The 27,204-nt window shown below is 56.7% G+C and overlaps 1 protein-coding gene and 1 pseudogene across 5 annotated transcripts in view; one reads left to right on the forward strand and one right to left on the reverse strand.

The window, feature by feature from the left end:
• Positions 1 to 27,204, reverse strand: part of LOC306654597 (caspase-9-like) — a 462,751-nt pseudogene that overhangs the window by 352,935 nt on the left and 82,612 nt on the right. The gene's annotated exons all lie outside the window — the stretch shown is intronic.
• FHAD1 (forkhead associated phosphopeptide binding domain 1) overlaps positions 1 to 27,204 on the forward strand; it is a 105,592-nt gene that overhangs the window by 71,675 nt on the left and 6,713 nt on the right. For 2 of the 4 annotated variants that reach the window (XM_079142806.1, XM_079142808.1), the window contains 14 exons: positions 91 to 198; positions 2,922 to 3,029; positions 7,530 to 7,703; positions 9,260 to 9,485; positions 10,962 to 11,046; positions 12,590 to 12,696; positions 14,155 to 14,314; positions 15,362 to 15,491; positions 19,431 to 19,560; positions 20,102 to 20,229; positions 22,639 to 22,728; positions 23,077 to 23,297; positions 23,723 to 23,888; positions 26,906 to 26,986. In XM_079142806.1, coding sequence (XP_078998932.1) covers positions 91 to 198; positions 2,922 to 3,029; positions 7,530 to 7,703; positions 9,260 to 9,485; positions 10,962 to 11,046; positions 12,590 to 12,696; positions 14,155 to 14,314; positions 15,362 to 15,491; positions 19,431 to 19,560; positions 20,102 to 20,229; positions 22,639 to 22,728; positions 23,077 to 23,297; positions 23,723 to 23,888; positions 26,906 to 26,986 — 1,914 coding nt within the window. Of the gene's footprint in view, positions 1 to 90; positions 199 to 2,921; positions 3,030 to 7,529; positions 7,704 to 9,259; positions 9,486 to 10,961; positions 11,047 to 12,589; positions 12,697 to 14,154; positions 14,315 to 15,361; positions 15,492 to 19,430; positions 19,561 to 20,101; positions 20,230 to 22,638; positions 22,729 to 23,076; positions 23,298 to 23,722; positions 23,889 to 26,905; positions 27,047 to 27,204 lie in introns of all 4 variants that reach the window. The other 2 variants (XM_079142807.1, XM_079142809.1) reach the window with 2 other exon arrangements.

A 27,204-nucleotide genomic window follows, 5' to 3' on the forward strand; every position in this document is an offset into this window, starting at 1 on the left:
GGGGCTGCCCACCCTCCTCTTCGCTGTCAGGACCGTCCTGAGCATCAACGTCACCGGCAGGCACCCAAAGGACCGGACGTTGCTTTTCAGGTCTTGGAGAGCAGCATCGCCCAGGAGAAGAGGAAGGCCAAGGAAGCCCTGGAGTCGGAACGACGGAAGGCGCAAGACCTGGAGAACCACCTGACCCAGCAGAAGGAGGTAGGAGCCAGGACCCTCCAGAAGGCGCAAGCGGAGCAGCAGCTCCAAGGGGGCCAAGCCTGCCACCCGAGCTGCCTAGGACACGGCGGGCAGACCCCCAAGCCCTGCCCCTCAGTGTCCTCTTCTGTAAAATGGGAAGGCGGCTTCCCACAGGAGCCAGGGGCTAGGCTGGCGTGCTTAGGACACACCTGCACCCCAGCTGGTCCTGCTCTGCGGCCCCACCTAGGGCAGAGGGCTGCCCCCAGGAGAGCCCCGGTCCCTCAGCCAGCGTCCTGCCCATCCTTGTCCTCACAGCAAGGTGTCTATGGCATGAGAGACGCTCCCGCAGACCCCCAGGTGGGGCTGGCAGTCAGGGGGCAGGTGTGTGAGCAGCCCTCCTGGTGGCCACATGTCACAGGGGACCCACCTTCTGGGGCAGGTGAGACATGCAGCCTTACAGGGACAATGCCCGGGGGAGACGAGGAGGGGTCCCCAAGCGCAGGGCCAGGCGGAGAAAGGGACATCCACCTACCCACCCACCCACCAGCCTGGGGACAGGCCCACCAGACACTCCAGCCTGCAGCACCATGACAGGCAGACCCCAAGGCCGACAGAGGGATGTCGCTCTGCCAGCCCCGGTGCTGGGGTCACCCCGGAGACAGGCGGGGCTAGGCAGATGTCACCAACAGCCTGCAGCATCTCCACGGACAGGGGCAGGGGCAGTGCTGGCCGGCTCTGCTGGCCCTCGAGGCCACTCCCAGGACAGGCTCAGCGGCTGTTCCACTCCATGCCATTCACCCCCCATGTTCTCTGAGCACCTGTGTGTCAGGCTCTGCTGGGGACCAGGGACACCACAGTGGACAAGACAGGCCAGGGCCATGCTGCCCAGAGGCCCCGGCCCAGGTCGGGGAGACAGAGCCACGTGAACCTGGCCAGCCCAGAGCCAGGCCCTGGGAACCAGAGCACCCAGGGCGGCCTCTGAGCACCCGGAGGGAGGACGGACCTGAGCCCGCCGGGACACACTGGGGCATAAAAGGGCAGGACCCCGGCCAGAGCAAGAGGGCTGGAGAAGGAGCAGGGAGGACAGGAAGGAGCCGGGCTCCGCGGGCCGAGGTTCCAGTTCCGGGTACGGATCCTGGCTCCAGCAGGCAGTGCACCCTGGCAAGCCCCTGCCCTCTCTGTGCCCTCACCTGTGACGTGGGCCTGGTGGCAGAGCCGCCCCAGAGGCCTGGGAAGGGAGTCGGCACTTGCGAGGCACCTACCCAGCGAGGGCAAGGTCCAGGGTGGGGCAGGGCAGCAAAGGCCTTGGCAGGGGAACTGGGCCACGCCTGCGAGGGCAGGAAGGGCAGAGTCCAGCGGGGGTGAGGGGTTGGACACGAGGACTCCAAGGTGTGGGACCCGAATCGGCCACGGCCGCCCCCAGAGCACCCCTAGCTCATGGCCAGGGTGAGCTCCCACCTGGGCTCCCTCCAGGCCAGCGGCAGGTGGGCTGGCGTGGAAATCCGGGGCCACGAGGCTGGGGACACAGGGTTAGGGCAGGGCACTGGAATCAGCGTCACACCACTTCCTGAGGGTGTGACAGGGACGTCACCTGTCCTCAGGCACAGCTTCTGTTTCCTCACCCGTAAAGCGGTCCCTGGACAGGTGTCCCGTCTGGGGCTGGAAGGGTGGCTGCCCTTGAGCATCCCCTCAGAGCGGGACGCAGGCCGTGTACCTGCTGCCCTCCTCTGGGGTGTGCTGAGCAGAATACCATGGGCAGGAGAAGTGACAGTGGGAACGTGGCCTCTCATGACAGGCAGGAGATGTGGGGTGGGGAGGTGGCCTCTCACGACAGGTGGGAGACCCTGCAGTGGGAAGGTGGGCCGGAGCCCGGGGAGGTGGGGAGGGCTCGCGCAGGTGGGGACCTCGGACAGCTCATGAAACATGGGAACCCTGGGAACGCTGTCTCTTCTTCAGGGCCACACGCCTCCCCAGCGTCCCCACCTCTGCCCCAATTAAAACCTCCCACCTGCCTGGTGCTCCCCGTAACAATGTCCGTGCCTTCTCCTTTCTGACAAGAACACACATCCACTAAGAAAATTGAGTCCCCAGTCCCCTCCAGATGCCCACGGCTCAGGCCTCCGTAACTCTGCTCCAGCCTGCGGCTGCGCAGCACACAATGTTTACAACACCTGTCTGTGCACTTGACGTTTGCGTGGGGGCGTAACCGCAGGGTTTCAATGACGGCAGTGTCTCACCGCGATGGCAGGGTGGCCGGCAGGTTCTCCCAGCCGCCCGCCCCAGGCCCGGGTCTTGGAGCAGGTGTCCTTGACTCCACCCTGTCCTGGGCATGAATTCCTGAAACCCACGCCTGTGTAGACAGGGCTATTCAGACTCAGTCCTCTGACGCCAGGGTCAGGAAGTGTGGGGACAGGAAGTGTGCCCCACATCTCTCCCACACCTCTGGAAAGCCAGGTACCTCCCCGCCAGGCCTGCACTTGTGCCAACACTTACCAGCTCGTATGGTGGCTCGTCACCAAATGACAAGACCCGACACTCACCAGGATGTCACTTCCTGAACACCAGCCGGGAATCCCGACTGCGAGTCACTCCCGCCTCAGCACGTGCTCCTGGTCCTCACCCTGCCTGGAGGCAGCTCGGGACTCTGGCCTCTCTCCAGGCCAGCCCTGGCTCTGGCCAACCCTGTCCCCCGCTCCCCTCTGCAGTGACCGCTCACCCCTTGTCCCCTCGCCCTTGACCCCCAGATCTCGGAGAACAGCATCACCTATGAGATTCAGAAGGCGAAGGAGGCCTTAGAGAAGGAAAGGAGGAAGGTGCAGGACCTGGAGAACCGCCTGACCAAGCAGAAGGAGGTAGGCTCCAGCGCCCAGCGGCCGAGAGAGACCAGCGAGCCCGTGGCCAGGCGGCCGGGCTCGGAGCCGGCCTCCTCCTCTCTCTGGCTGTGGGTCTTTAGGCAAGTTGCTCACCATCTCTGTGGGACCCCTCCTGGGTCCCAGTAGTGCAGAGGACACACATGCGTGCACACACTGCGAGCGATTGCCACAGTCCGGCTGTCGGGGGTTAAATTCACACCAAGGTACATAGGATCCCAAAGGAGTGGGAGCCCCTGGGGACTGAAAGTGTCCCTCGTCTCACATCCGTCTCGGGTCCAAGGTCCCCATCACTAGTCTGCATCAGAATCTCTGGGGGACTTATTCCAAGCACCCCTTTTTGGGCCTCACCCCCCGAGATTCTGACTCCTGGGGCCCAGGATGGACTTGGGAATTTGCAGTCTTGGCGAGCTGCCCAGCGGTGCCCTGGCCCTATGAACAGCGCCACCCACAGCCCCCAGGGCACTGGGCCCCCGGCACGTGTTCGGAGAAGGCAAGGTGTGCGAGACCCAGGGCTGCCCACCTGTGTGGGGGCAGGGTGCCCAGGTCACACGGGAGCCCGAGGGAAGCACTCTGTCCCCGGCTGGGTGCCCCACATGGTGTTCCACGGAGCTAAAAAAAAAAAGAAGTGTGTCGTGAAATCAGTGAATGAGTCACGGTTTTGTTCTAGAAGTTACCAGGCAAGACAAAGCCTGTACAACTCACTAGGCCAGAATGGCCCAAGCCATGGACACGCGACTGTTCTTGGTCCCTCTCTTGGGGCTCGCCATCCGACACTCTGCGGAGCCACAAGGAACGTCCTCAAGAACACCCCGGAGGGGACAGGGACATCAGAGGGCGGGGTCTGGGACATCAGCAGCCACTTCACACCTGCCCAGGAGCAGAACTCCCCCGAGGGACTCACCATGTGCCAGCCAGACCCAGGGAACCCAGGAAAAACAGCGGGACTCGGGCCCCAGCCATGGCTTTTGTTGTTGTTGTTGTTTTGTTAGATTTGAACCCAAAAACGAAGCAACAAAAGGGAAAATAGATCAATGGAATTCCATCAAAATCAAAAGCTTCTGTACGATAAGGAAATAACCAAATAGACAGACGACCTGCAGATTGGGCAAAAAAATACTTGCAAGATGTGCATCTGATAAGTGGCTAATGTCCAGCACAGACCAGGAAGTCAGGCAGCCCTGAGCAAAGGAAGAGGCCATTCCATATGTTATAAAAGACAAACGAATGGCCAACAGATGCTTGAAAAGTGCTCAGCGTCACTGACCCTTAGGGAAATAGGAACGGAAGCCACCCGGGTACCACCTCCCCGACCCCACCAGAATGGCCGCTGTGAAGAGGGCACTGGTGCAGAGCAGAATGAGGAGAAAAAGGACCTTCGTGCGTCATCAAATCAGCGTGGCTGCCGAGGAAAACCGCTTGGGGTTCCTCCAAAAGCTCAGGACACAATTACCAGATGACCCAGCAATGCCACTTCTGGATATCTACCTGAAAGATTTCAGGTCAGTCGGTCAAGGTGACGTCTGCACCCACGTTCATGGCGGCTCGATCCACAACAGCCAGATTATGAATAATGGATAAAGCAGACGTGCTGTCCACATACACAAGGGAATACTATGCAGCCTTTAAAAAGGAGGAAATTCTGGTATGCATGATCACCAAATGGAACTGGAGAAGATCATGGTACGCGAAATAAGCCAGCCACAGCCAAACAAATACTGTGCACTCTCATGTGTATGTGGAACCCAATCCAATTCACACAGCAGAGAGCAGGAAGCTGGTTGCAGAGCCTGGGGCGTGGGGGGAGGGGCGGATGACGATCCAATATTACAAAGCCTCATGGAGGAATAAGTTGGGATTTTTTTCTTTTGAGATCTACTGCACTGTGTGACGAACATAATAAATAATAGTGTGTTATGCATTGCTAAGAGTAGATTTCAAATGTCTCCACCAAAAAAAATAAGTATTCGAGGTGACAGATACATTGATTTCATTATTCTGAAATGGCATTCTGTATTATAATAATCATAGCATTATTTTGATCCCCATAAATATACATAATTATAATTTGTTGATTTGAAATAAAATGTTTTAAATTAAAAGAATACTTAAAACAAACAAATTTGGCTTTTCTGAAATTGAACACAGAATTTTTTAAACAAGGTCACTGAATATCTTAACGTATTTGAAAAGTATATTTTATCCACAAGATGAATGCATGCCAACATCTGATATTCAAAATAACTCAATAGGTAGTCAACGGAAATAATTCCATTTCAAAATAAAACACTGTTTTATTCTGTTTCCAAATGTGTAGACACACTTGTTTGAAATGCGTTTTGCTATTTCAAGGTGAATCGTTACAAACTTGTTGTTCTTTAAATCAGATTTTTAAACTCTGTATGCAAAAAGTAATTTAGAAAATGAGAAAAAAAATTATACGATGAGGGTTGGTGTAAATGCCACCGATTCTGAATCCGTGTTTAGGATGCATCTTCAAAAATCTCCCAGCTGAATTTGTAATAAGTACATCTAACCAGTGTGAAATTGCAAGTTGCAGATAAACATGTAACAGAGGGGCCACCCAGACACAGAGGGACTTATCTGCATGTCATTTTACAGAAGAGCAATGAAAAGGTCGCCTTCACCTGCGCAGGTACAGCAGACGAAAGAGAGAGAGAAGAAAACCAGGTTCACACCTGGGCAGTGGCAGCAGTGAGCAGGCTTCTCCCGCCTCAGGCAGAGACACAGGCAGCTCCGTGGCCAGCAGTTGGCCGTGGAGTCTCCGAACACCTGGGGTTTGACTGAGCAGTAGGTGACAGGTGGCCATGGGGCTTCTGCCGCTGTCCCCAGTGAGCACCTCCTCTGGCTGTGTCTGCTCGTCCTCGGCTCTAGTGGCGGTGTGAAGACCCTCACCAAGCATCAGATGGAGCCCAGCGGGGCCTCGTGGGGAAGAGGCGCCTCCAGTGACGCTCAGGGAGAGCCTGAGGAAGGTGGCACTTGCAAGAAGTGCAGGTTCCCTTCCTGGTTATAAAGGAGCCCCTGTCACCCTGGAACACGTGAAAAATACAGAAAATCACTCAGGAGAAGAAAAACGAACCGTGGTTCCCGAGGACAGCTGTCACTAGTGAGGTTTTGACGTGATGCCGCCCGGATGCCGAGCATGATTAGAGACATGGATAAATATCGACTTATTACGAAGCCAGTGGTTTTCGCTGTGACGTGCTGCGCGCTATTTGGAAGCCAGTTTTTTATAGGTGGCATGTTGTCCAAGCGTCTCCGTATTGCTGAACCATCTTCCGCCACCCGCCGTTGAAGGATGACCTGGATCTGCGCTGCGTCTGATGCCCCTCCTCCTGGTCAGGCCCTGGGGGTTTTCCCCATTTTCAAGGGGATGCAAGACGCTTGGCTGAACACCACTTGCATCACGCTGGACATCCTTCCGATCAGTTCCCACAGAAAGAGCCGCAGCCAGGCGCAGCGGTGCATGCCTGTGATCGCAGGCTGAAACAGGAGAATCTCAAGTTCAAGGCTAGCCTCAGCAACTTAGCAAGACCCTGCCTCAAAATAAAAAATAAGAAGGGCTAGGGATGTGGCTCAGCGGTTAAGCACTCCTGGGTTCTGTCCCTGGTACCAAAATAGAAAAAAAAAAAAAAAAACAACTTCTGGGTCCTAGAATGTGAACATTTTCAGACTCACAATGTGCTGCCAAGAAATCTTCCAGAAGGACCATACCTATTCACATTGCCACTGCTGATTGAGAGTGCCCAGTAACATGTCTCAAGAATATATGTCAGGGCTGGGGAGATAGCTCAGTTGGTAGAGTGCCTTCCTTGCAAGGCCCTGGGTTCGATCCCCAGCACCCAAAAAAAAAAGAATATATGTCAAACTGGACTAAATCGTGTTTGGAAGACCCCACTCCACGCCTGCGAAGAAGCCCTGGTTCCACCTTGTCTGGAGGGCTCACAGAGCCATAGGATTTTGACCATCCAAGGCAGGAAGAAGGGGTTCTGGCAGAGAGATGGGACACATCAACTGGGGTCCTACGTGGCCAGGGCCTGGAGGGTGGGGGAGGCCATCCCAGAGCCAAAGCCCCGAGGAAAGCAGAGTGTCCCAAAGGCAGGTCACGCTGCAAAGGTGGAGGAATTTGGCCCGTTTATCCCGGAGGACAGACTTGGACAGAGACTCGACAGCCCCCCTCAGGTATCTGAAGATTGCCTCAGACGGAGAAATAGAGCTGGCCTGCGAGCTCCAGGTGTCGGGACTGAGCGAAGAGACCAGGAATCCCCAGGCGCCAGACCCCAGCTGCGCACCAGGGACAGTCGGGCAGAAGCTGGAGGCTCCAGGCAAGGCGTGGACTCGGCCTCGCCAGGATCGGCAGAATGGACTCCCAAAGTCCTCTCTGGAGACCGCGGGGCGAGGAGGCTAGAGTTGACCCCTAGTCCCGAATGTCTGCTAATTTGATGTTTGCTGTTTGTCTAGGAAATAGAATTAAAAGGGCAAAAAGAGAACACTTTAAATAGTAAGTTAAGTGACGCTCTGGCCATGGTAGAAGAGGCTCAGCAAACCAAGAGGGCCGAAAGCCTCAGAGCAGAGAGCCTCGCCCTGAAGCTAAACGAGACCTTGGCCGAACTGGAAACCGCCAAGACGAAGCTGGTAAGTCGGTGCCCTGCAGGGCAGGGACGGGAGAAGGCGCCCCGGGGAAGACGGCAGAGTCCCTCCCAGCCTCAGCCCGTCCCTCTTTCCTGTCGGGAGCCACCCTGGGCGCTGCAAGAGGGTCAGTCGCATCCCGGTCTTCCCCCGCTGGTGCCAGCTCCCTTCTCCCGGTTGCGATGGCCAGAAACGTCTCCAGAAGTTGCCAGTGTCCCTTAGAGGCAAAGCTGCCCCGGGAGAAGTGTTGGCTGCTGTGAAAGGGAGTCCCAGGCTGGAGGCCAGAGGCCTCCTCGGAGGCTCCTGAGATGAGGGGCGGGGCCGCACAGCTGGAGGGGAAGGAGCCAGGGGCCTGGGACTTGGTGGTCAGCGACCGCCCTGCAGACTGTAATGCAGGCTTTCGGGCTGTAACTGGCACCGGAGGCTCTCGGCAGACGGGCTGCCCGCTAGGCCCGTCCTGTCCCTGGTGCGCCCAGGTAGCAGGTCTGCGGTGATGACCCGAAAAGATGAACCTCCTGGGAAGACAAAGTAGATCTGAGGGAGGGAGGCAGAGGCCAGGCAGGCGGGTCGCAGCTGTAGGTCAGTCACAGAGACCTGGACGCTTGGGCCTGGTGGGCACCTGACACCTGGCTCAGGGACGCAAGCACCAGGGGCGGAGGGGCCAAGGGAGACTGGCAAGCTTCAGCAGGGCACCCGGGGCCACATGGCAGGCGAAGGGCACTTTGGTGGCACAGGGAGGCCCCGGTTGGGGCTCTGGGAGCGACGCGCTAGGTAACGGAGGCACCGGTTCTGCCACCGCCCTGCTTAGGGATAAGATTTGGGAGGGAGGAGGAATTTGAATTTGGACAAGTCTCATGGCGACGGTTGGGAAGTGGGCACGAAGGAGCCATCCCACAAAGAATCCACGCCTCGGGAGAGAAGGCCAGCGACTGGGCCCCAGGGAGCAGGAGCCGGGGGAGGGCGGTAGCAGAAGCAGGCGGGAGGCAGGCGGGTGCACACACCAAGAAGGGCCTCGGGAAGGGGCAGGTGGCCCTGGGCGGGCTCTGATTCGACATCCTGGGGCCGTTAGGGACTTTTGCTTTGAAGAAGTCCAAATTCATTTCTTTTTCCTGATAAAATGTTTCACTTATTCATATTTATCAAGAGTCTGGGTCTAGACATGTGGGCCCAGTAGTCAATGAGAAAAGGCAGGTTTCTTCTGCCAGGGAGCCGAGTTCTCACAGGCATAAGAAACACGGGAACAGGTTCATTTCAGATGGTGATAAAGGTCTTGGGGAACAATAAAAGAGAAAATTAGACAAATAAAATAGAAAGTGTCTCAGACTACTCCTGTGGATGGGTGATCAGGGCGAGGGGGGCTCTTTAAGGGGATGTTGAAACTGAGACCCAAAAGACCAGAAGGGGTCAGCCATGGGAGGGCCAGGGAAGTAGTATGTCAGTCAGAGGAAACAGCATGTGCAAAGGTCCTGTGGCCAGACCGAGGTCAGCACCTGTGTGTACAAACAAGACCGATGTTGTGGTCATCATATCCAGCTCCCATAACCATTGCCCTGTTTCCCCAGATCATGATGGAGGAGCAGATAATACTGCAGCAGCTGACAGTGAAGAGTCTCCAGGACCAGCGGGAATCACAGAAACATGGGTTTGAGGAAGAAATCATGGAATACAAGGAGCAAATCAAACAGCACTCCCACACGATCGTGAGCCTAGAGGAGAGACTCCAAAGGGTGACCCAACACCATAAACAAATAGAAGAAGAGATCGCATCTTTGAAGGACAATAGCCCAGGTAGGCCCCAAAAGAGGCTAGGGGAGCCCCAGCACCAGGGCACAGCTCGGGGTCCCCCAGCCCCACAGCCAGCCGACCAGAGAAAGGCTGCACCCGCTGCAAAGCTCTCGGCCCCCCAGGCCCCTTGGCCTCTCGCTCACGATATCAGAAGCCCTCAGGCCCGGGTGAGCAGGCCGAGGCGATGGGTCGGCACAAGGCTGTCCCGACCCAGTGAGGCGGCGACACAGGGAGCCCCAGGCCTCACGAGAGTGTGAAGGGGTCTTCCCGTCCACGTGGACTCTCCCAAGCAGGGGCCTCTGCAGGGCCGCTCTTGCCTTCGGCCATTTGCCACTCGACTAGAGCACTTTCAGACACCGCCCAGTCGGCGTCACACAAAACAGACCCAAAAGAAGCTAAAAAAGGAAATCCAAGTTGTGTCCCTCATCCCCCCTCAAGACCGAGGTCACCATCTCATTAGATGCTGAGTTCTTGGAGAAGAGGCCTGGGGCCTCGGCCCTACTGACCTCTGGGCCAGAGAGGGCCACCTGTCTGAGGCCTGGTAAGGGTCCCGCGGCTTCCCTGGCCCCCGCCTGCTAGATGGCAGTGTTCCTCACACCTCCCAGCCACAAAGGCCTCCAGACATTGCTGAATGTCCCCGGAGGAAACTCACCTCTGGTTGGAAACGGTCCTGGCTTCAGTGGCCAGCTGTCAGGCGTGCCTCCGGCAGTCGCTGGACACTCTTAGTTGAGCATCTGTTATGTTCCAGGCTCAGTCAGGCACTGGGGATTCAGCAAGTTCTCGTCCCTGCGGGTAACCAGATGGTGGCCCTGGCAGGTGATGCAGGATAAACAGGCTCCTGAGAGGACGTTCACACTGGGGCCAGAGGGTGGCCACACCTTTGTCATCTCCACACTCAGATCAGGGCCAGCCTTAAAGCAGGCACTGCACAGTGTTTGTTGAATGAATAGACAAGTGAGTGGGAATGGAGGCCGTGGGCTGAGGAGCGAGCGGGAGATGAGGGCAGGAAGGCTGAACCTGGAGGCAGGCAGGGTGACGGTGCTGCTGTGCCTCCCGCCACTCAGCTGAGCCACTGCCAGCAAGTCTGTCAGTGGACTTGGGGACCCCGCCTGCCGGGGAAGCTGGGAAGGCCCCAGGGCCACTGGGTTACTCATGGAGAGAAGAGGTCGATTTGGGCTTCTGGTCTGGTCCAAAGTCCAGGGGCCACATCTGGTGATGGCCTTCTTGCTGGCAGTCCTGGAGCCAAGCAGGTGGCAAAGGACAAGAGACAAGCGGGCTGCCTGTGTTTCTGGTCTCTTCTTCTAAAGCCACCAGCACCAACCACACAGCCTCCTACCTGGAGAGAGCCTCGGCCGTGACGCGGAGCCCAGGGTGTCTCCCGGGGAGGAGGCTGCAGGTTGTGCCAGCCACAGGTGGTCAAGGCCGGGGCAGGGGGCACCCGCCGCAGGGCCGTGATGCCCGTGTGTCTCTCTGCTGCAGCTGAGAAGGTGGAGATGCTGGAAGGGCCTCCAGTGGCACCCCCCCTGGAGAACGGCACCAGAGAGATGGCGTGCGACCACCTGATGTGAGTACCGGAGGGCCCAGGGCCAGGCCATCCCCGGGACACCGGGGAGCAGGAGCAAACACAGAATCCCCCAACTGTGGCCAGGTCTCCAGAGCCCGAGAAAAGATGTCGAGTCCTGAGTTTTCTCAGAGCTGCTTAGGTGTCTCCGTCCCTTCAACAAATCAGGAGAGTGTTGTGGAAAGACCCGGCAAGATCTAGGCCCAGATCCCAACTCAACACCGGCAGCTGTGTGACCCTGCACAAGTTGGGCCACCTCTCTGAGCCTCAGCTTCCTCACTGCCTGGCGCTTGGTAGAGTCCTGCTCCAGGATCACTCGCTGTCCCCCGGGGACCTGCTGGGGCAATCCCACTCCTGGGTCCCCGAGCAGCGGTGCAGGTTGCCCGGAGAGACCGCTTAGTGGAGTCCTGGAAGGAGTTCAGAGTGAGAGACCTGGACCCAGTGACCTTAACTAGTAACGACCTTGCTCTCCTGACCCCAAGAGCGGACAGCCCTAGAACTTGAACCCTAGGAACTGACAGTTTCCAGAGAAAGAAAACCTGTGGATGAGACAGATCCAGAAAGCCACCACTGAGCAGCCGGTCAACATGAGGCGAATACGTACACTCCTTCCCTCTCTGTCTGTCTGTCTGTCTCTCACACACACACACATCACCAGTCTTTTTTTTTTTTTTTTTTTTACACAACCTGCTAGTATTTTGATTTATTTCATAATGAGCACCCCCTCTGCCTTCTGCGTAACGAGAGCCTGGGCTTCACAGGCCAGTGGACTCACGCGGCGATGTGGCACCTGTCATCCGCCCCCAGCCTGAGCCTCTGAGCCCCTGCGAACCCACCTCCTCCCCCAGCGCAGCCGCCTCCCCCAGCGCGCATGCGCACGCGGAGAAACCTACCGCGCTTTCTCACGCTCCGGGGGACACGCATCCCGCGTCCTTCCAACCGCCTCCCTGCCAAGGCCCTGGGGCTACATTACTGCCGAGTGCCCGAGTGCCCTTCCCTGAACGTCGCTCAGTAGCGTGGCCACTCCCCTGGCGCCCAAAGGTCCCTGCCCTCTGGGCCTGGGGGCGGGAGCTGTCCTTTGGAATCCGGGGCCCCCAAGCAGGTGATTTCACTTGCTCCCCCTGAGCAGCGTCCATTCCCTGTAACCCCGCCTCTCGGCCAGGTTCCATCAAACTGGTAAGAGGACAAAAGCCACATTATCCCCCAATTCCTCCCCGTCCCCAGAGAATCCCTGAGCGCCGCAGAGGCCTTCCATCCTCCTCCGCAAGAGCCCACAGCTGTCAGTGTGATGGGCTGCTCCTGCAGGCCCCCCTAGGCCAGGTTCCTGGCAGACTCAGCCCAGGCCAACCAGACCCTCTGTTCCAGATCAAGGTGGTTTTTAACAAAGATACGGCAAAATGAATGTTGGAGAATATTTAAAGACTGTCCTTGTCCCCTGCTGGGGTCCCGGTCTCAGGGACCATAGCTGAGTGTCACTTTGTACTGGCCCTCAGGAGACACGGCAGGATGCGGTTGGTCTGACTTGGCCCGTTTCTGTGAATTTCAGAGATGACTTACTGGCGGCTCAGAAGGAAATCCTGTCTCAGCAGGAGGTCATCATGAGGTTAAGAAAAGACCTCAACGAAGCCCATGGCCGAATGTCAGACCTGCGAGGTTTGTAGGAGTTCCTGTGTCCCCTGGCAACCTGGCCCTCTTAAGAAGGAAGTGAGGCCCAGGAGTGACAGCCTTGGCCTGAGACTCCCTGGTGGCCCTGCTTTCCTGTGCATCCAAAGTGCCTGCAACCCCGGGGCAGGCAGGCCACGTGCTGGACACAGCCCTGGTTCCCGATCACCAACCCCAGGAGGCCCCAGGCACATTCTGCACAGGACCTCAGGCCTCTGCACTGAGATGCAGCTTTCTTCTTTGGGGAGAATCTTCTTTAGTGGCAGAGGATTCTTCTGCCTTGGAGGGAATCCTACGGCACCCCTCAGGCAGGCCACCCTGCAGGAGCCCCGGTGCTCCCAAGTGCAAGGATGCAAAGAAGAGGCCACACACCTGCCTCTAGGGTTGATGTGGACAAGAGTGGCCACCCAATGGGGGCAAGAGAGCACTGGGCTGCACGCTCCTCAGACACACCCGGCTCACTCTCCACACCCGCCCCAGCTCCCCTGTCCTCCACCTGCCCCTGGGCCTCCTTCCTCCTCTTTCCTGGCCCTAGTGGCCACAGAGCAAAAGGCACAGGCAGGCAGGAGTTAGGAGAGAGGCGTAACCTGATTCCGGGAAGCAGAGGGAGAGGAAGAACGCTCTGGTCTCATCTCAGCCCTGGACACCTCCAAACTGTCAGTGGTGTCTGCGCCCCGTGGCCATTGCTGGTCATTTCCCTGAGACAGTCATGACTGAATTCTTCAGAGCGATTTTCCCACAGTCAGGAGTCACTGTGCTGCAGAGACTGCAGTGTCCCCTTCTAGAGTTGGGGCACACCAGACCCAGTCCTGGACCTGCTCGCTGCTAGTTCTGTGACCTCAGGCAAGATGCCCCCCGCCGAGTGTCCACTTCTCTGCCTGTGAAGTGGGGTGCTAATAGTAACCGTCCTGCAGGCTGCTGTGAAATGCCAGGCGATGCAGGGGTCCTAGTTTTCAGATTCCCCCAGAAGCCCACCTAATGCCAGAGTTCCCCTCAGGCAGTTTACCAGGGTGTAATTCCAGGAAGCGCCAAACGCAGAGGCAGGAGTGAGCCAGGAAGGGAGGACCGGGCAAGGGCAGCGCTGCCCATGGGTGAGGTGGCGTCCGCTGGGAAGGCGGGCAGCAGGGCAGAGCCGGCCCCGGGTGGGGACAGAGGGAGCAGGGCTCAAGGAGCCGCCTGCCCCAGCTGCAGCGGGACACGAGCAGAGAAGGCCCCGGGTGTTCTTCAGCCCCCGGCGAACACCCCAGGCAGCGGACCATTGGCCAGAGAGCCCAGGAGGCCAGAAGGGCAGACTGGCCTCTGCCGGGGCAGCACCCGGAAGGTCGGGGTCGCGCCCTGCTGCCATTTGCTGAGGGGCGAGCAGGGCCCCCGAGAGTGCCAGGGGCCCTTGGGCTCCAGGAGGCCCGGCAGAGCCCTAGGCAGGCGGTTCTGACAGCCTCCCGTCTCCAGGGGAGCTCAGCGAGAAGCAGAAGAGGGAGCTAGAGCGGAACATGGCCCTGGTCCAGCAGCAGAGCCGGGAGCTGTGCACACTCAAGGCGAAGCTGGCCCAGATGAGCGGCCTGGTGGAGAAGAAGGACCGGGAGCTCAAGGCCCTCAAGGAGGCGCTCAGGTGCGGCGCGTGCAGGGCGCGGGTCCGCGGCCGTTGGGCGCACTCAGCCGAGGGATGGATGAATGGAGGCTGTGCCTTCTACGGCTTCGTGGCCCCGCCAGTTAAAACAGAGCTTTACTCAGTTTTCTGTGCTCCTCAGACACCCCTGCCCTGTGTCCCAGATGGCTGGTCTCAGCTTAAACGCCACTTCCTCCAGGAAGCCTGCCTGCCCTCCCCTCACCAAACAGCCATTGGCTCTGGCTGTCCTCAGTCCCTCAGCCCCTGCACTCCACCTGGCCGGCCACGCATGCGGCAAGGCCTCTGCTACCTGTTCAGCTCCCCCATGCCAAGTCTCTGCAGAGACTGGGCCTGCTACCAACCTCCCGGCATGCACGCCGTGTCTGGCACATAAGGGACCTTAATATTTATTGAACAAAATGAATAAGCCGGAAGTGCCAGCTTAAATAAATACAAAATATTGTCATCGTCCTGTGGATTAATGGTTTAGAATAATGTGATTCTGCCTTTTTGTCCATAGCCTATCCACACTTTAACAAGCGTAGCACTTTCCCCAAAAAGTGTGGAGTAGAGTTGATGTCCCAAGTGTCTCCCATAGCTTCCTGTGCCTCACGGCTGGTGGCCAAGGCAGGCACAGTGGCAGGAACAGGCTCCCATGGAGGCTGCCAGACGCCTCCACACATGAGTTCGGCGGCCACAGGCAAATCGCTGGGCATCTCTTCACTGATCTATAAAACAGAGCAAGGAGAGTCTCGAACTCCTGGGGCTACTGCAAGAGCAGAAGGATTGGCACACAGGGTTAGGCGTGGCACACATGCCTCAGCAGGTGTCCACCAGAGCAAGAGGTAGGAGAGGTGCCCGCTACCTGGTCACCATCCCTAGCACTCCCTGAAACGAAATCTTCTAGAAATTTGGGGGCAGGAGACTTGAGGTCTTGCAGAATCCACTTACCCATAAAAATGGACCTCCATTTCCTGGCCTTCCAAAGTTCGTGAAAACACTGGAACCTCAGCTGGCCCGCTGCCCTGGTGACACCTCTCTGTGCCCTAGGGCTTCCCAAGAGAAACACACACACCAGCTGAGCGTGGAGAAGGAGAAACCCAAGAGCGCCACCCAGAAGTGTGACATCTCCGTGCAGATAGAGCCAATGCACCCTGACGCCTTCTCGAGCAGTCAAGAGGTAAGGCCCCCACAGATCCTGGGCCCCTGGCAGGAAAGCCCCAACGGTGGCTTTCTTCCCTTTTGAAAATATTTCCATTCCAAGTTTCAAAAGTATTTTGCTTGCCTGGGTGAAATGTATCAAGTGAAAACCCAGAATCCACCCTGAGACCGCAGTCACCGAGGCCGGAAGCCTGTGCCGGCAGCTCTGCTCCACGGAGGCCACCCCACCTTCATAGATCATGAACATGCAGCGGCTGAAGATCAAGCCTGGATCCGGTCAACTGGGGCTCCAGTCCCCGACTCCCCCACTTGGAAACGGACCTTGGAGAGGTCAATGGGCTCTAGTTGCCTTGTCTGGGAGTAATGAGAGTCCCCACCTCCTGGGTGGTTGAGAAATAGATTTGACTCATATGTATGAATATCACCATGAACCCATATGTAATAAGCCTATTTAGTAGATAATTTTTTGCAATGATATCCAACCATATATATTCTGCAACTTGTTTATTTTCACATAGCACTACTTAATGGGCATCTTTTCAAGAAAGCATATAAGGTTCTGCCTCGTTCTTTTAAGTGACTGCATAGAATTCCACTGTGTCCCTTTTATCCAACCAATCCCCAGTTGATGGCTATTTAGGTTGCTTCTCCTTTCACACAGTGCTGTAGTTAAGATACTTACACGTATGTAGAGCACATCCCTAGATGTGCAATTGCTGGGTCCAAAGGACTTGCTAAATTGGGCTTCACAGGACCAAACTGCCTTCCCAAGGAGCCACACAATGCCCTGTGGCTGTTTCTTGATAATGCCTCTTTGACCGACCACCCAGAAGTCTTTGCATGCCCAGAAGTTTCAGCTGCACATCCAGTGGGGAGTGAGTCTTTGAGTGAGGACAGCCTGCATCAGGTGGCCCCCGAAGCTGGCACTCTCTCTGTCTCTGCGGCTGGGACTGGGATGTTTCCCATCACAGCAGGAATAGGCTGTGGTCAGGTGCCATGGTTCCTCCAGGCCCTGGCTTCCTCTCCCTTGGGCTTTATGAAAACAGAGAGCAGGCTGTGGACTCTCCCTTGGAAACAGGGCCAAACGTGTCAGCAAGATGCTCTTCCCTGCCAGGCAGTAGTGAGCCTGGGCCACAGGCAGCTCAGACAAAAGGGCTCTAAATCCACCCCCTGTCCCTGGCTCCAGTTGCTGTCCAGAGCACTCCAACAGATGTGGCTCCTGTTGCTCAGGGCAATGGGGCTGGGCGGGGGAGGACTCGGCAGCCCAAGCACCCAGCCATTCACTCATTCAACAACTGTTGAGCACCTGCTGTATGCCAGGCCCTGAGCCAGAGACAGGGAAATTCACTCAGGGTCCCTGCCCACACCAGACTCCCTGGACTGTTTGTGTTTGCTGGAATGCAGGGCTGGGCTGGGATTTTTGGTTTCTAGCATGAGGCAGGATGCGCCAAGGAGGGAGGGGGAGGGAAACTGCAAGATAAAAGGGAAAAAGTATTTTTTCTCCTCGGAATGGTTTTCCTGCCCCGGCTACTTCCTGTTTCCGAAGCCAGAGTGGGTCAGAGGGCTTAAGGGTTGTATGAGAAAGAACCTCTTTCCTCTCTAAATAAATAAGTTCCCAGAAGAGCCTTGAAGAAGGCTCACATGGTGCTCTGAGCCAGCCTTCAGGCCAGCAGAGGTGGCAGCCGAGTCCGCTGCCACATCGGCCACGTGGCCCCCAGTTCAGCATCCCCTGCCCCACTTCTCGCACAGGAAGAGACCGAACATTGCAGGTCGTTAACTCCCAGGGAAACACCGTCCCAGAGAGGAGCGAGCCGAGTCAGGCCCAAGAAGTGGACCCGCTGTGTGGCCCACAAGGAAGCCAGAGCAGGCCCAAGGACGGACAAGGTCCTGGATGGAGTGGCCCTGCTCCCAGCTGCGGGGCAGAGAAGCCAGGCAAGCTCCTTCCAGCTCCTGCTCTGACCTCGGTGCACTGGGGCTTCGTATTGATTGAGTACCTACTGTGCTCAGCCCCGGGAGATCCACGGTCTCCAAGGGACAGACTTCAATCTCACAGAGCCTGTGCGCCAGGAAGGGAGAGACGGAAAGAAACAAGTTAATCCCGAGCAGAATGTCCAGTGGGGACAAGTGCCCTGAGGACCCCCATGGCAGGGTCTGGGGCAGAGAGCATGGTGGTGGTGTGGTCAGGGAGGCCTCTGCAGGAGGGGACCTGGGGCCCAACCAGAAGGTGAAGGAGTAAGTGGCAGGGACATTCCCAGGAGACCACTGAGCAACTTGAAGGAGTCCTGGGCCTTGAACCCCAAGAGGCCAAAGCGGCCAGCGTGGGGCCTGGGACCCATCGTCACAGAGACCTTTAATAAACACAGTCATCACAGGAAGAAGGAAGGCAGGTCTCCTCTCCTCTCCTCTCCTCTCAACCCCGCTTTGTCTTTCTGGAAGCATTTGCCACTCGGGAATTAGAGTATTTACATGCCTGTCATGCATCTGCCCCTGGGAAATGAAATGAGCTCCCCAGGGAAATGACATCCCCAGCACAAGGAAAAGTGTCACCCAGCGCCTGAAGAGGGGCTGGCACGAGGTCAAGTCAAGAGATGGGAAGGTAGACCCACAGACAGACGGGTAATGGCGGATTGATAGACATACGTGAATAAAGAAAGAGAGACAGATGATAGATAGAAATATCTGTCCATGATTTTTAAATAATTTTGGCTCTTCATTCTACATACGTTATCTTCTATATCTTTATCTGTAGTATGAAGTAAACTAAAATTGCTATTTTAAAAATAGTTATAAAACAACCAGATTGTCGATTTCTTCCCTTTCTTACCAGTTTGGGTGAGGCCTTTGGAGCAAGTCATCAACAGCTGAACTGTCCCCAGCGCCCGTTCCATGTCCCCATTCAATTATCTGGTTAACATTTATCACTGCCCACCACGTATTTTCCTTCCTGATCTCCCTCGTTGTCTGTCTCCCGCGTTAGGGTGCTAAGTTCACGATGGCAGGCTGCTAGTGTATTGCTGCTTATTCCCGAGAGACTAGAACAAGTCTTGGCACCCAGGAGTGTTCCAAACGATCTGTGTGGAATGAAGGAATAAGAGCATGAATGAGTGACTTGCTTTCCCTGGGGGATTGCAGCGTGGACCCCATGATGCCTTCAGGGAGTCCTAGAACCTCTGGAAGTTGGATGCAAATATTTGTGTGTAGGCAAAATTTCCCAGAGGAAGGAACCCTGCATCCTTCTGAATCTTAAAAGTGTGCATGACCCTTAAGGACGAAGAAGACTTGTCCTTGTCTGTGCCCCAAGTAAACCCAGTCACAGCCACGAGCTGTCTGACAGGGTCCATCTGTGGCCAGTGGCTACCATATTGGAGGATGCCAAGTAGAACATTTCCATCATGACAGGAAGTTGTGTTGAAGAACCTCTGTTCTAGAGGTGCCCACCAAAAGTCCATCTCTCAGATCCCCCTGGCAAATAGGAGACAACCATCCTTATTTCCAATTTCAAAGAAAGCATGGTGTGTTCTCAACTATAAATACCACTCTGGGGCTAGGGTGCCGCTCAGTGGTAGAGCACCAGAGGCCCTGGATTCCATCCCCAGTGGTGCCAGGAAAGGTCAATAGCAATGCCCCTGCAGAAGCAGACCTTGCTTCGGTGGCGCACAGACAAGTCTAGAATGATAATGAATGGACACTCAGGCATAGAACATTGGGAAGAAGTCTAGAGGGGATCTTTTATTTATAGTGTCGCTAAGTAGGTAGCGAAGTTGGAAATCCTCCTAGATGTGGCTCGTATTTGCAATGAAAAATTTAAATCCCTTCTCTGCTGATCTCCGATGATATTTTCCAAAAGTTCTAAGTGACAGGGCTTCCGCTGGACAGGCGTTGCTCGTGTTTCTGTGACTAGCCAGAGAAAGGTCTCAGGTCCCTAACCATGCTGCTGTCTGCGCCCCTCTTTCCCCAGGAGCAGTCCTTCAGTGACCTGGGCGCCAAGTGCAGGGGCTCCCGACACGAGGAAGTCATTCAGCGTCAGAAAAAGGCCCTGTCAGAACTCCGAGCACGAATCAAAGAACTAGAAAAGGCCTGCTCTTCCAGTAAGTCCCCTCCTCCCTAGTCCCTGTCACCTCGTAATGGAAGGACCTTATAATACCAAGAAAGAGGGGCCGGCCGTGACCTCAGAATCAAGTGCGGGTTTAACATTAAATAAATAGGACATCATGAAAATCACATCGTCCTCCTTTTGCTTATTTCGCTGTGGCCGGGGGGAGACTCTGTCACGGACTTACACTCCCTGAGGGTCCACGTCGGGGAAGCGCTTAGGGCACCCCATTCCCAGGGGCTCGGGGCTGTCTGCCGGGTGGGGCGCGGCACTGGCTCAGGCCTGAAGCCCGAGCCCACGCCCCATCCTCGGCCGTGTCTGGAGATCTCAGGGAAGCTCGCCCTCCGGCCTCAGCCCTGACACCTGTGCGGCTGCCGCCCGGCCTCCATCAGGCCACGTAATCTCTCTAGGCCTCAGTTTCCTCATCTGCCAGGGAGGTCGTGAGGAGTCACAGCCCTGTGGTAAGTGTCCGTAGACTGCAACTCTGGGATCCCATGGAATCACCCCTTCCTGAGTCTAACTCGTTTCTTTTGTAGATCATAAGGACCACCTGAATGAATCATTCCTAGAACTAAAGACGCTCCGAATGGAAAAAAACATCCAGAAAATTATATTGGACACAAAACCCATCTTGTCAACTCCCTCCAGAATGGAGATCCAAGCGGTAACCAAAGAATGTTCTCTGCAGTGAAGCGGCATGCGGGGAGGGTGGACCTGAGGGCAGGCGTGAGCCGTGGGGGCCGCATAGGAAGGTGACCCCAACCTGTGCAGCTTGGGGTCAGCTGACTGGACATGGGCCAGGTCTGTGGCCAGTGCTTTCACAGCAGGTATCCGTTCTGCTGAGCGTTCAGCGGCCTGCCTTATGATAGGAAGCCGCAAGTTTGCCTCAAGTTTCTTTTCACTGTAAACCAAAAAGCACGAGCACATAAAAGGAAGCAGGAGGGAGCGATGATGAAGAGACCCAAGGTCTGGGGTCCGAGGGACCCGCGTCCAAATCCCAGCCTGAAAGCTGGGTGGCCTCGGGCAGGGCCCTTAACCTCTCTGAGCGTGTATTTCCCAGCTATGGGATGATGATAGAAAGTTAAAGGAGTTCATTCTGAACAGTGCTGAGCCCAGTGCCTGGCTCAGGGTGCAGGGCTTAATAAATGATCACTGTCATTATTACTAAATATCATTTAAACAGCAGCGTTCGAGGAAACCTGCCCTTCTTAAAGGGGCAGAGTCTTGGTTGCCAGGATTTTCAGAAGTGGTTTGATAGTGAATTTGAAGGTGCCCTTGTACCCTGAATGGGTGTTTGACTGGGCATGATGGACACATGACAGTGGGTGGCAAGGTCAGCATCAACGACCAGCCCCTCTGAGTGGCTGCTTGCTGAATCTGAACGACACACAGGCTTCGAGAAGAAACAACAAGGCCGACCCCTTTAGGCTGACACTCTGTCCACAGATTCTATGGGCATTTGCTAGAGTCCAGGACGGAAATGAATTGCTTGTCTTGATGAACTCAAACCTTCCTTCTCAGAGTTTGGGCACGGAGGTCAGCTAGACCTCCTAGCCTGGCCTGCTTCCCAGAGACCTTGCCCTTGAGGATGACCCGGATCTCACTGCTGACACTACACAGCAGGAAACCTCCGACCCGCTTTCAAATCCTCCAAGACTGGCAGTAGTTAAAATGGAAGGACAAGGAGGACGAACAGTGGACACGCCCAGGGCCCAGTGCCCGGCGCGGAGCTCAGCTGCGCTGTGTTCCCATTACTCCTCCCGCAGCGGTGCTGCCGCTGCTGTGATTAGCCCCATTTCACAGATATGAAAACCAAGGCTCCTGAAGGCCAGGTACCTCCTGCAAGGTCGCAGAGATACAAACCGAGGGAGCCAGGGCTGCGTCCCTGGCAGGCTGCCTCCTGCGCCCTGCTATTGTGTAGAGAAGGGAGAAGGAAGGGCCCCGAGGGTGCGCGGCCACAGCCAGAGGGCCGGAGACCCTGAGCTGCGTTTTAGGTTCTTTTTGCAGCTCTTCTGCTCAGACCGTCATCTTCAAAGACCCTCTTTTTTTCTCACCCCGGTAACTGTCCACTTGACACGGATCAGTACGTCCACCCCTACCTATCACAGTCGTGTTCGGGCTTTCTGTTCGACAGTGGGCGTTTTCATTGCTCACCTCAGAGGCTGACAGGGCCTCCCGGCAGATGCCTGGGTGAAATGTTCCTGTTGTCTGTAGCAAGCACTTCAGACCCAAACTGGTTCTGAGGACCTTGATTGTGGTTGTCGGTGGCTCTCCAGACGCCCCAAGTGGTGTGGCGGCTCCCCCATTGCTGAGCTTTCAGCCGCCTGCTGTGACTGGGGTCTCAGCGAGTGAGCAGCTGTGAACCCCACCCTGCGTCATCCCAGGCCAGGGCCTGAGGCAGCCTCGCCCACAGCCCCCGCTTCGCACGGGGAGAGCACTTGTTCACACTTTCTGAAGGCCTCGCTTCTGCTGTGTGAAATGGTTGCTTTGGTAAAAGGAGAGGGACGTTTGCTTTGTGACCTTTACTTATTCATTCAATACATGTGCCCATACCAGGCCCCTCTGTGCCAGGTGCCACCCTAGGCGCAAGGAGAGGGTTGGTGAGTAGACAGCAACACGGGCCCCGTCGAGTCAACGGGGAGTCTCAACCTCCGCACCCTTGTATTCCTGCCCAGTCGGCCAGGGGCTGTCGGCATATTGCAGGACATCTTCCCCCTGGATGGCAGCGGCACTCCCCATCCTCAGACGTGGTGACAGAAAGCATGTCAGACATTGCTGACCATCCCGGGGAAGGGGATGGACAGAGTCACACTCGCTGTGAGCCCTTGTTCTAGAGGAAAGACAGACGTCAATCAAAGCTGACGAGCCTTGTAAAACGCACTGCACAGAGTCCTTCTCCCAGGGTAGGAGCACAGTCCTCTTCAGAAAGCAGTGGGCAGAGAATCCAGACTGAGAGTCAGGAGCCGAAGGGAAAGCCGCCTCCCGAGTCACCCTTCGGTGGTGACAGAGCTGACTTCCGGTTGCAGGATTTCTAATGGAGCGCAGAGAGAGTTTCTTTTCTTTTTCATTCCAGGACAGTCTCTCCAACTCAGACTCCAGCTCTACCATGGAGAAGTCAGAGAAAACGGACGTCACCGAGGCGTTAGAACTCAGCGAGAGACTGGTGTGTACTGAGCCTGGGGCCCCTCCCAGCGCCTGGCCCCTGCGGTCACCGTGGGCCTCACGGTAGTCATAGGTAGACCTATGTAGTCACTCTGAAAGCTCCTGAAGGCCTGCCTGTCACCCAGCACGGGTCAGAGACGGCACAGCCCAGTGCCCGTGTCTGTGGCCGTCCACCCTGGGATTCCCAGAAAGGCCTAGTGTGAGTGGATGTGGAGACAACCAGGCCCAGTTGCCCTCGTTTCCAGAGCTCGTGCGCGTGCTCTGCAGTGGTCACCTTCCAGGACCGTGGTGCCCCCGGGAGCAGCCGCGGCCCGGGCACTGCCCTGAGCTGCCATGCCTTTCCTTGCAGTACCTGGACATGAGCAGGACGCTCGGAAGCCTGATGAACATCAAGGACATGTCGGGTCTCGTGTCCATGAAACACCTGTCCCCCAAAGAGAGGGAGAAGGTCAACCAGCTGCGACAGAGGGACCTGGACCTGGTGTTTGATAAGATCACCCAGCTCAAGACCCGGCTGCAGAGGAAGGAGGAGCTCCTGAAAGGCTACGAGCAGGACGTGGAGCGGCTCAGGTACCGCGGGCCCGTGGTGCCAGCCGCAGACCCCTGGGCCGGGACAGGAAGCATGCAAGAGGGGAGTGGCTGAAACGCTGGGGGGCAGTGACCAGCCCTGATGGGGCCAGTCTGTCCATGAGAAGGCCAGTAGAAGCACTGGGCTCCCGCGTTCTGCACGCTCTGAGCGCGAAGGGCACCTCTTGTCAGCCTCTGTGACTCCCTGGCGTGGCTCCCAGAGTCGCATGCCCCAGGCAAGTTGGCAGGGCACAGCCCGGACCAGCCCATGCTGCACACGTCCTGCCCTCTGCTACCCAAGTCCTGCCGGGTCTCAGGCCTGCGGAGGGGCTCCTAAGTCAGCCCTGCATGGAAGCGCGTGGAGGGGCCACGGGTGTGGGGACAGAGGGGACGACAAGAGCAGGGATCCTGTCTCTCCATGCGCCCAGGCAGAGCAAAGTGTCGGTCCAGATGTACCAGTCACAGGTAGCGAAGCTGGAGGATGACATCCACAAGGAGACGGAGGAGAAGGCGCTGCTGAAGGAGGCCCTGGAGCGCACGGAGCACCAGCTGCATCAGGAGAAGAGGATCAGCAGGGCCTTCAGGCAGCAGAAGGTGAGGTGCCCCAGCTGGGGGAGCCCCAGACTGCCCCTCCGCCCCCTTAGAAACGGCAGAGGGCAGCCCCAGGAGAGAGGAAGGTGGCAGGACAGCTTTGACAGGCCCTGGTCCAGACCAGAGCTGCACCACCTGCTGCGCCCTGGGCAGCTCTTCTGGGCAGCCTCGCTCTGCAGGCCAAGCCCGGCCAGGCCAGGGCTCTGCCTGAGGATCGCATTCCTGATCCAGTTCACCCTGGGGCCAGCAGTTTTGCCTGGCTGGTACGAGGCTCCCTGCGTTACACACGGGGAAACTGAGCTCCGAGGTTGAGAATTGCCCAAGCTCACACAGTAGCCAGGACCCGACCCCAGATGTCTCTGGCCCTAGTTCCTGTACCCTGTGCTGGGCCCCCTGGTAACGGTTAGCTTTTACACTTTAGAACCATGTGCATACTGTGTGTGTGTGTGTGTGTGTGTGTGTGTGTGTGTGTGTGTGTGTCACCTGCCTGAGCTCTGAAGAGGCCCCGTCCCCTAGAAGGCTGCCCCTCCCCATCCCGGGCATCCAGCTCAGATGCGGCTCCCAGAAGCCCACACCCACCCTGCACACAGCCCGGGAAGAAGGCAGCCCTCCCGTTCCGAGGGAGCCCCAGACGTGGTGTCTCCAGCATTCTCTGCTCTGAATTAAACATCACAGGCTTCCACACGCGTGTGTCATGGGGCTTCCTCAGGCGGAAGACAGTGTCCTTTTACGTGGAGCCTGCCAGCCAAGCTGGGCAGCGCCACAGTCTGACATGTGGTTTGATGTGCCCTCTGGGGAGCCCGCTCCTTCCCGAGTTGCCCCCCAGGGTTGGCAGCCCCGGCCCCCAAGCAGAGATAGCAGCCACAGAATAGGACGGGAAGGGCCCCACAAAGCCATTGTGGTGCGTGGGCTGGCGTGCCGGGAAGCAGGGGATTTGCATAATCAGCGGCACATGCATTATTCATGCGGCCTCTTCATACACAATGAGGGCCCTGCCAGGCTGCGTGGCACCAGCCAGCCTTCCATGGCGGAAGATCTGAACGGGCCAAGGTAAATGTGTGTCGGTCCCCAGAAGAGCAAAAGCTGGGGACTCCGAGCTCACGGAATTCACGTGCAGGGAGATGGGACGGGAACTGCAGCCTCTCGGTCCCAGCAGGGCTGCCGGGTCCCTCCAAGGCAGGTCCCTCCAGGGCGCTCCCAATAGCCCAGGGAGGCACTGAGCTGCCCCTCAGAGAGGAGAACCCGCGGCCAGCAGAGGTGGTGCCTAGCTGCACGAGAGCAGCGGCAGGGTCCCTGGGACCTCGCGCTCCTGCCCTGGTCCTGGCGCACCTCCCCACCTCACCCTGCAGCACCTTAGCTCACCCGGTGCTCATCCTGGTGGGTTCTCGTTGACATTCGTTATTAGCATGTTGTCCGGAACCCCTCTCGGTTGGGGGGAAATAAAGTTCTACAGTTTTGCTAGATTCTAAAGGAAACCTGCTTATATCTGTCTTGCCATCAGCTCCTTTCTAGGAGCGTATTTTCATTTTAAAACGGAAGTCAAAGGAAAACAGAACTAAGAGTCTTAACTTTTTCAAAGTCTCCAGCATAAAATCTCAGCACCTATCCATAAAGATGGACCGGATTGCTCCCCTGGAGCTCCAGAACACTCCCCACCGTAACAAAAAAAATACAGACACGCACCCCAATGCAGTTTTAATGTTTCAGCATCTTTTCACCAAGCAGGACTTTCCAGAATCACAAGCCTACTTCCCTTTGGTGGTGCAAATGAGACTTGATAGAATATGCTGGGGAAACTTCAACACCAAACACTCCCAGAGAACATCCTGGTCTGGGGCCCCCGAACCCTGGGATGCCCTGTGAGCTCTCTCCAGGGGACAGGGTGACAGTGACAGCGGCCCAGCCCATGTTCGGTCTCTTTCACTTTCCATATCGCTAGATAAGACAGCAGTATCCCCGAGTGACAAGTGACTTCACCCCTATGTCTCAGTTTTCTCAACAACACTGTGACAACAGAACCTACTTCCTGGAGCTGTGAGGAAGGTGGTGTGGCCTAATGCAGAAGCCTGTGGCGCACAGCAGACTCCTCACCCAATTCCTCGGGGGTGAGAACGGCAACTGGGGTGGGGGGCAATCCCTGGGCTCCTTTCAGAGAACTGCCTGCCAGCTGACAACCAGCCCTGAGACTTTCCCCTGGTCCCCTAAAGTGGGCAGTTCCTTTGTAAAGCTCTCTTTTCTGTTCAGTGAATACAACTAGGGCCATGGCCAAGACAGAGCAGAGACTTTTTGTGAATGGGTTAAGCCCGGAATTTTCAATAGAAAACATTGAAATGCACAGAAGTTGCCCTTTGGAAAGCCGCGAGCCCTTTCTTAGCCCTTCCTCAGAATTTAAGTGTGAGAACTGCCACTGCCGCCGGGGAAGCAGCTCAGCTCCCGTCCAGGATCCAGCCAATCAAATCCTGGCCAAGCAGCTTGGCACAGCTTTGCCAGGTGGTCTCAGCTGGGCTGGAGCCCCCAACCTTCTCCCTACTTAATTAGCTCAGATCCCTAATCTTTACAATGACAATAGAAATAGTGTCTAACTCACAGGGTTGGATTCCATGAGAGCATATTTATAAAACCCTAAGCAAACAGGGCCACTCGATACATGTCCCCAGGCCACCATCAACAGCTTCGCTATTCTATTTAGCGCAGTGTTTTCCAAGATTCTCTTGGGCCCAGGTATTCTCTAGATACCGTGTGTTTTAGACCCAGGATCACATTCCAGGTGTTATATAGGCTGTTAATGGACTAGGGGGCTCAGCAACGCTCCCAGGATCCCCCTGCAAAGACAAGAAGGTAAAATGCAGACGGCGTGGTGCAGTGTCTGCACAGAAGGTGGCCAAAGGAAAAGGGGCCTCACCCATCCCCCATCATCTGCCCACCCGGTCCAGCGAATTCCAGCATCTCCACGAAATGCCCGAGGTGTGTCCCAGATTGGAAGAGGTGAGGACGTACTAAATGCTCTTGTTTTCACTCAGGAACGTTTAGAGGATCACGAACACAGAAATGCCAAAGCACCAGCACCTTGCAACTGTTCCTTCAAAGAAAACCAGCGGCAGGTATGGAGAGGTGTTCTGCTCAGGCAGCCAGACACAAAGTAGATACAGTCTTTGCAGAGGGTAAGAGCCCACGGAGCGTAAATCCCAGCCCACGCGGCCCCAAGGACACCCCCGGGACACTGAGCACCTCCACTTCCCACCCTCCCCAGCCCCAGCCCCTGCCCAACGCTTGAAATGACCTAAAAGACCGGCAAGTGTCTCCCCAGTGCGATGAGGCG

The sequence above is a fragment of the Sciurus vulgaris genome (genome assembly GCF_902686455.1).
Source record: "Sciurus vulgaris genome assembly, chromosome: 1".
Taxonomy (NCBI): domain Eukaryota; kingdom Metazoa; phylum Chordata; class Mammalia; order Rodentia; family Sciuridae; genus Sciurus; species Sciurus vulgaris.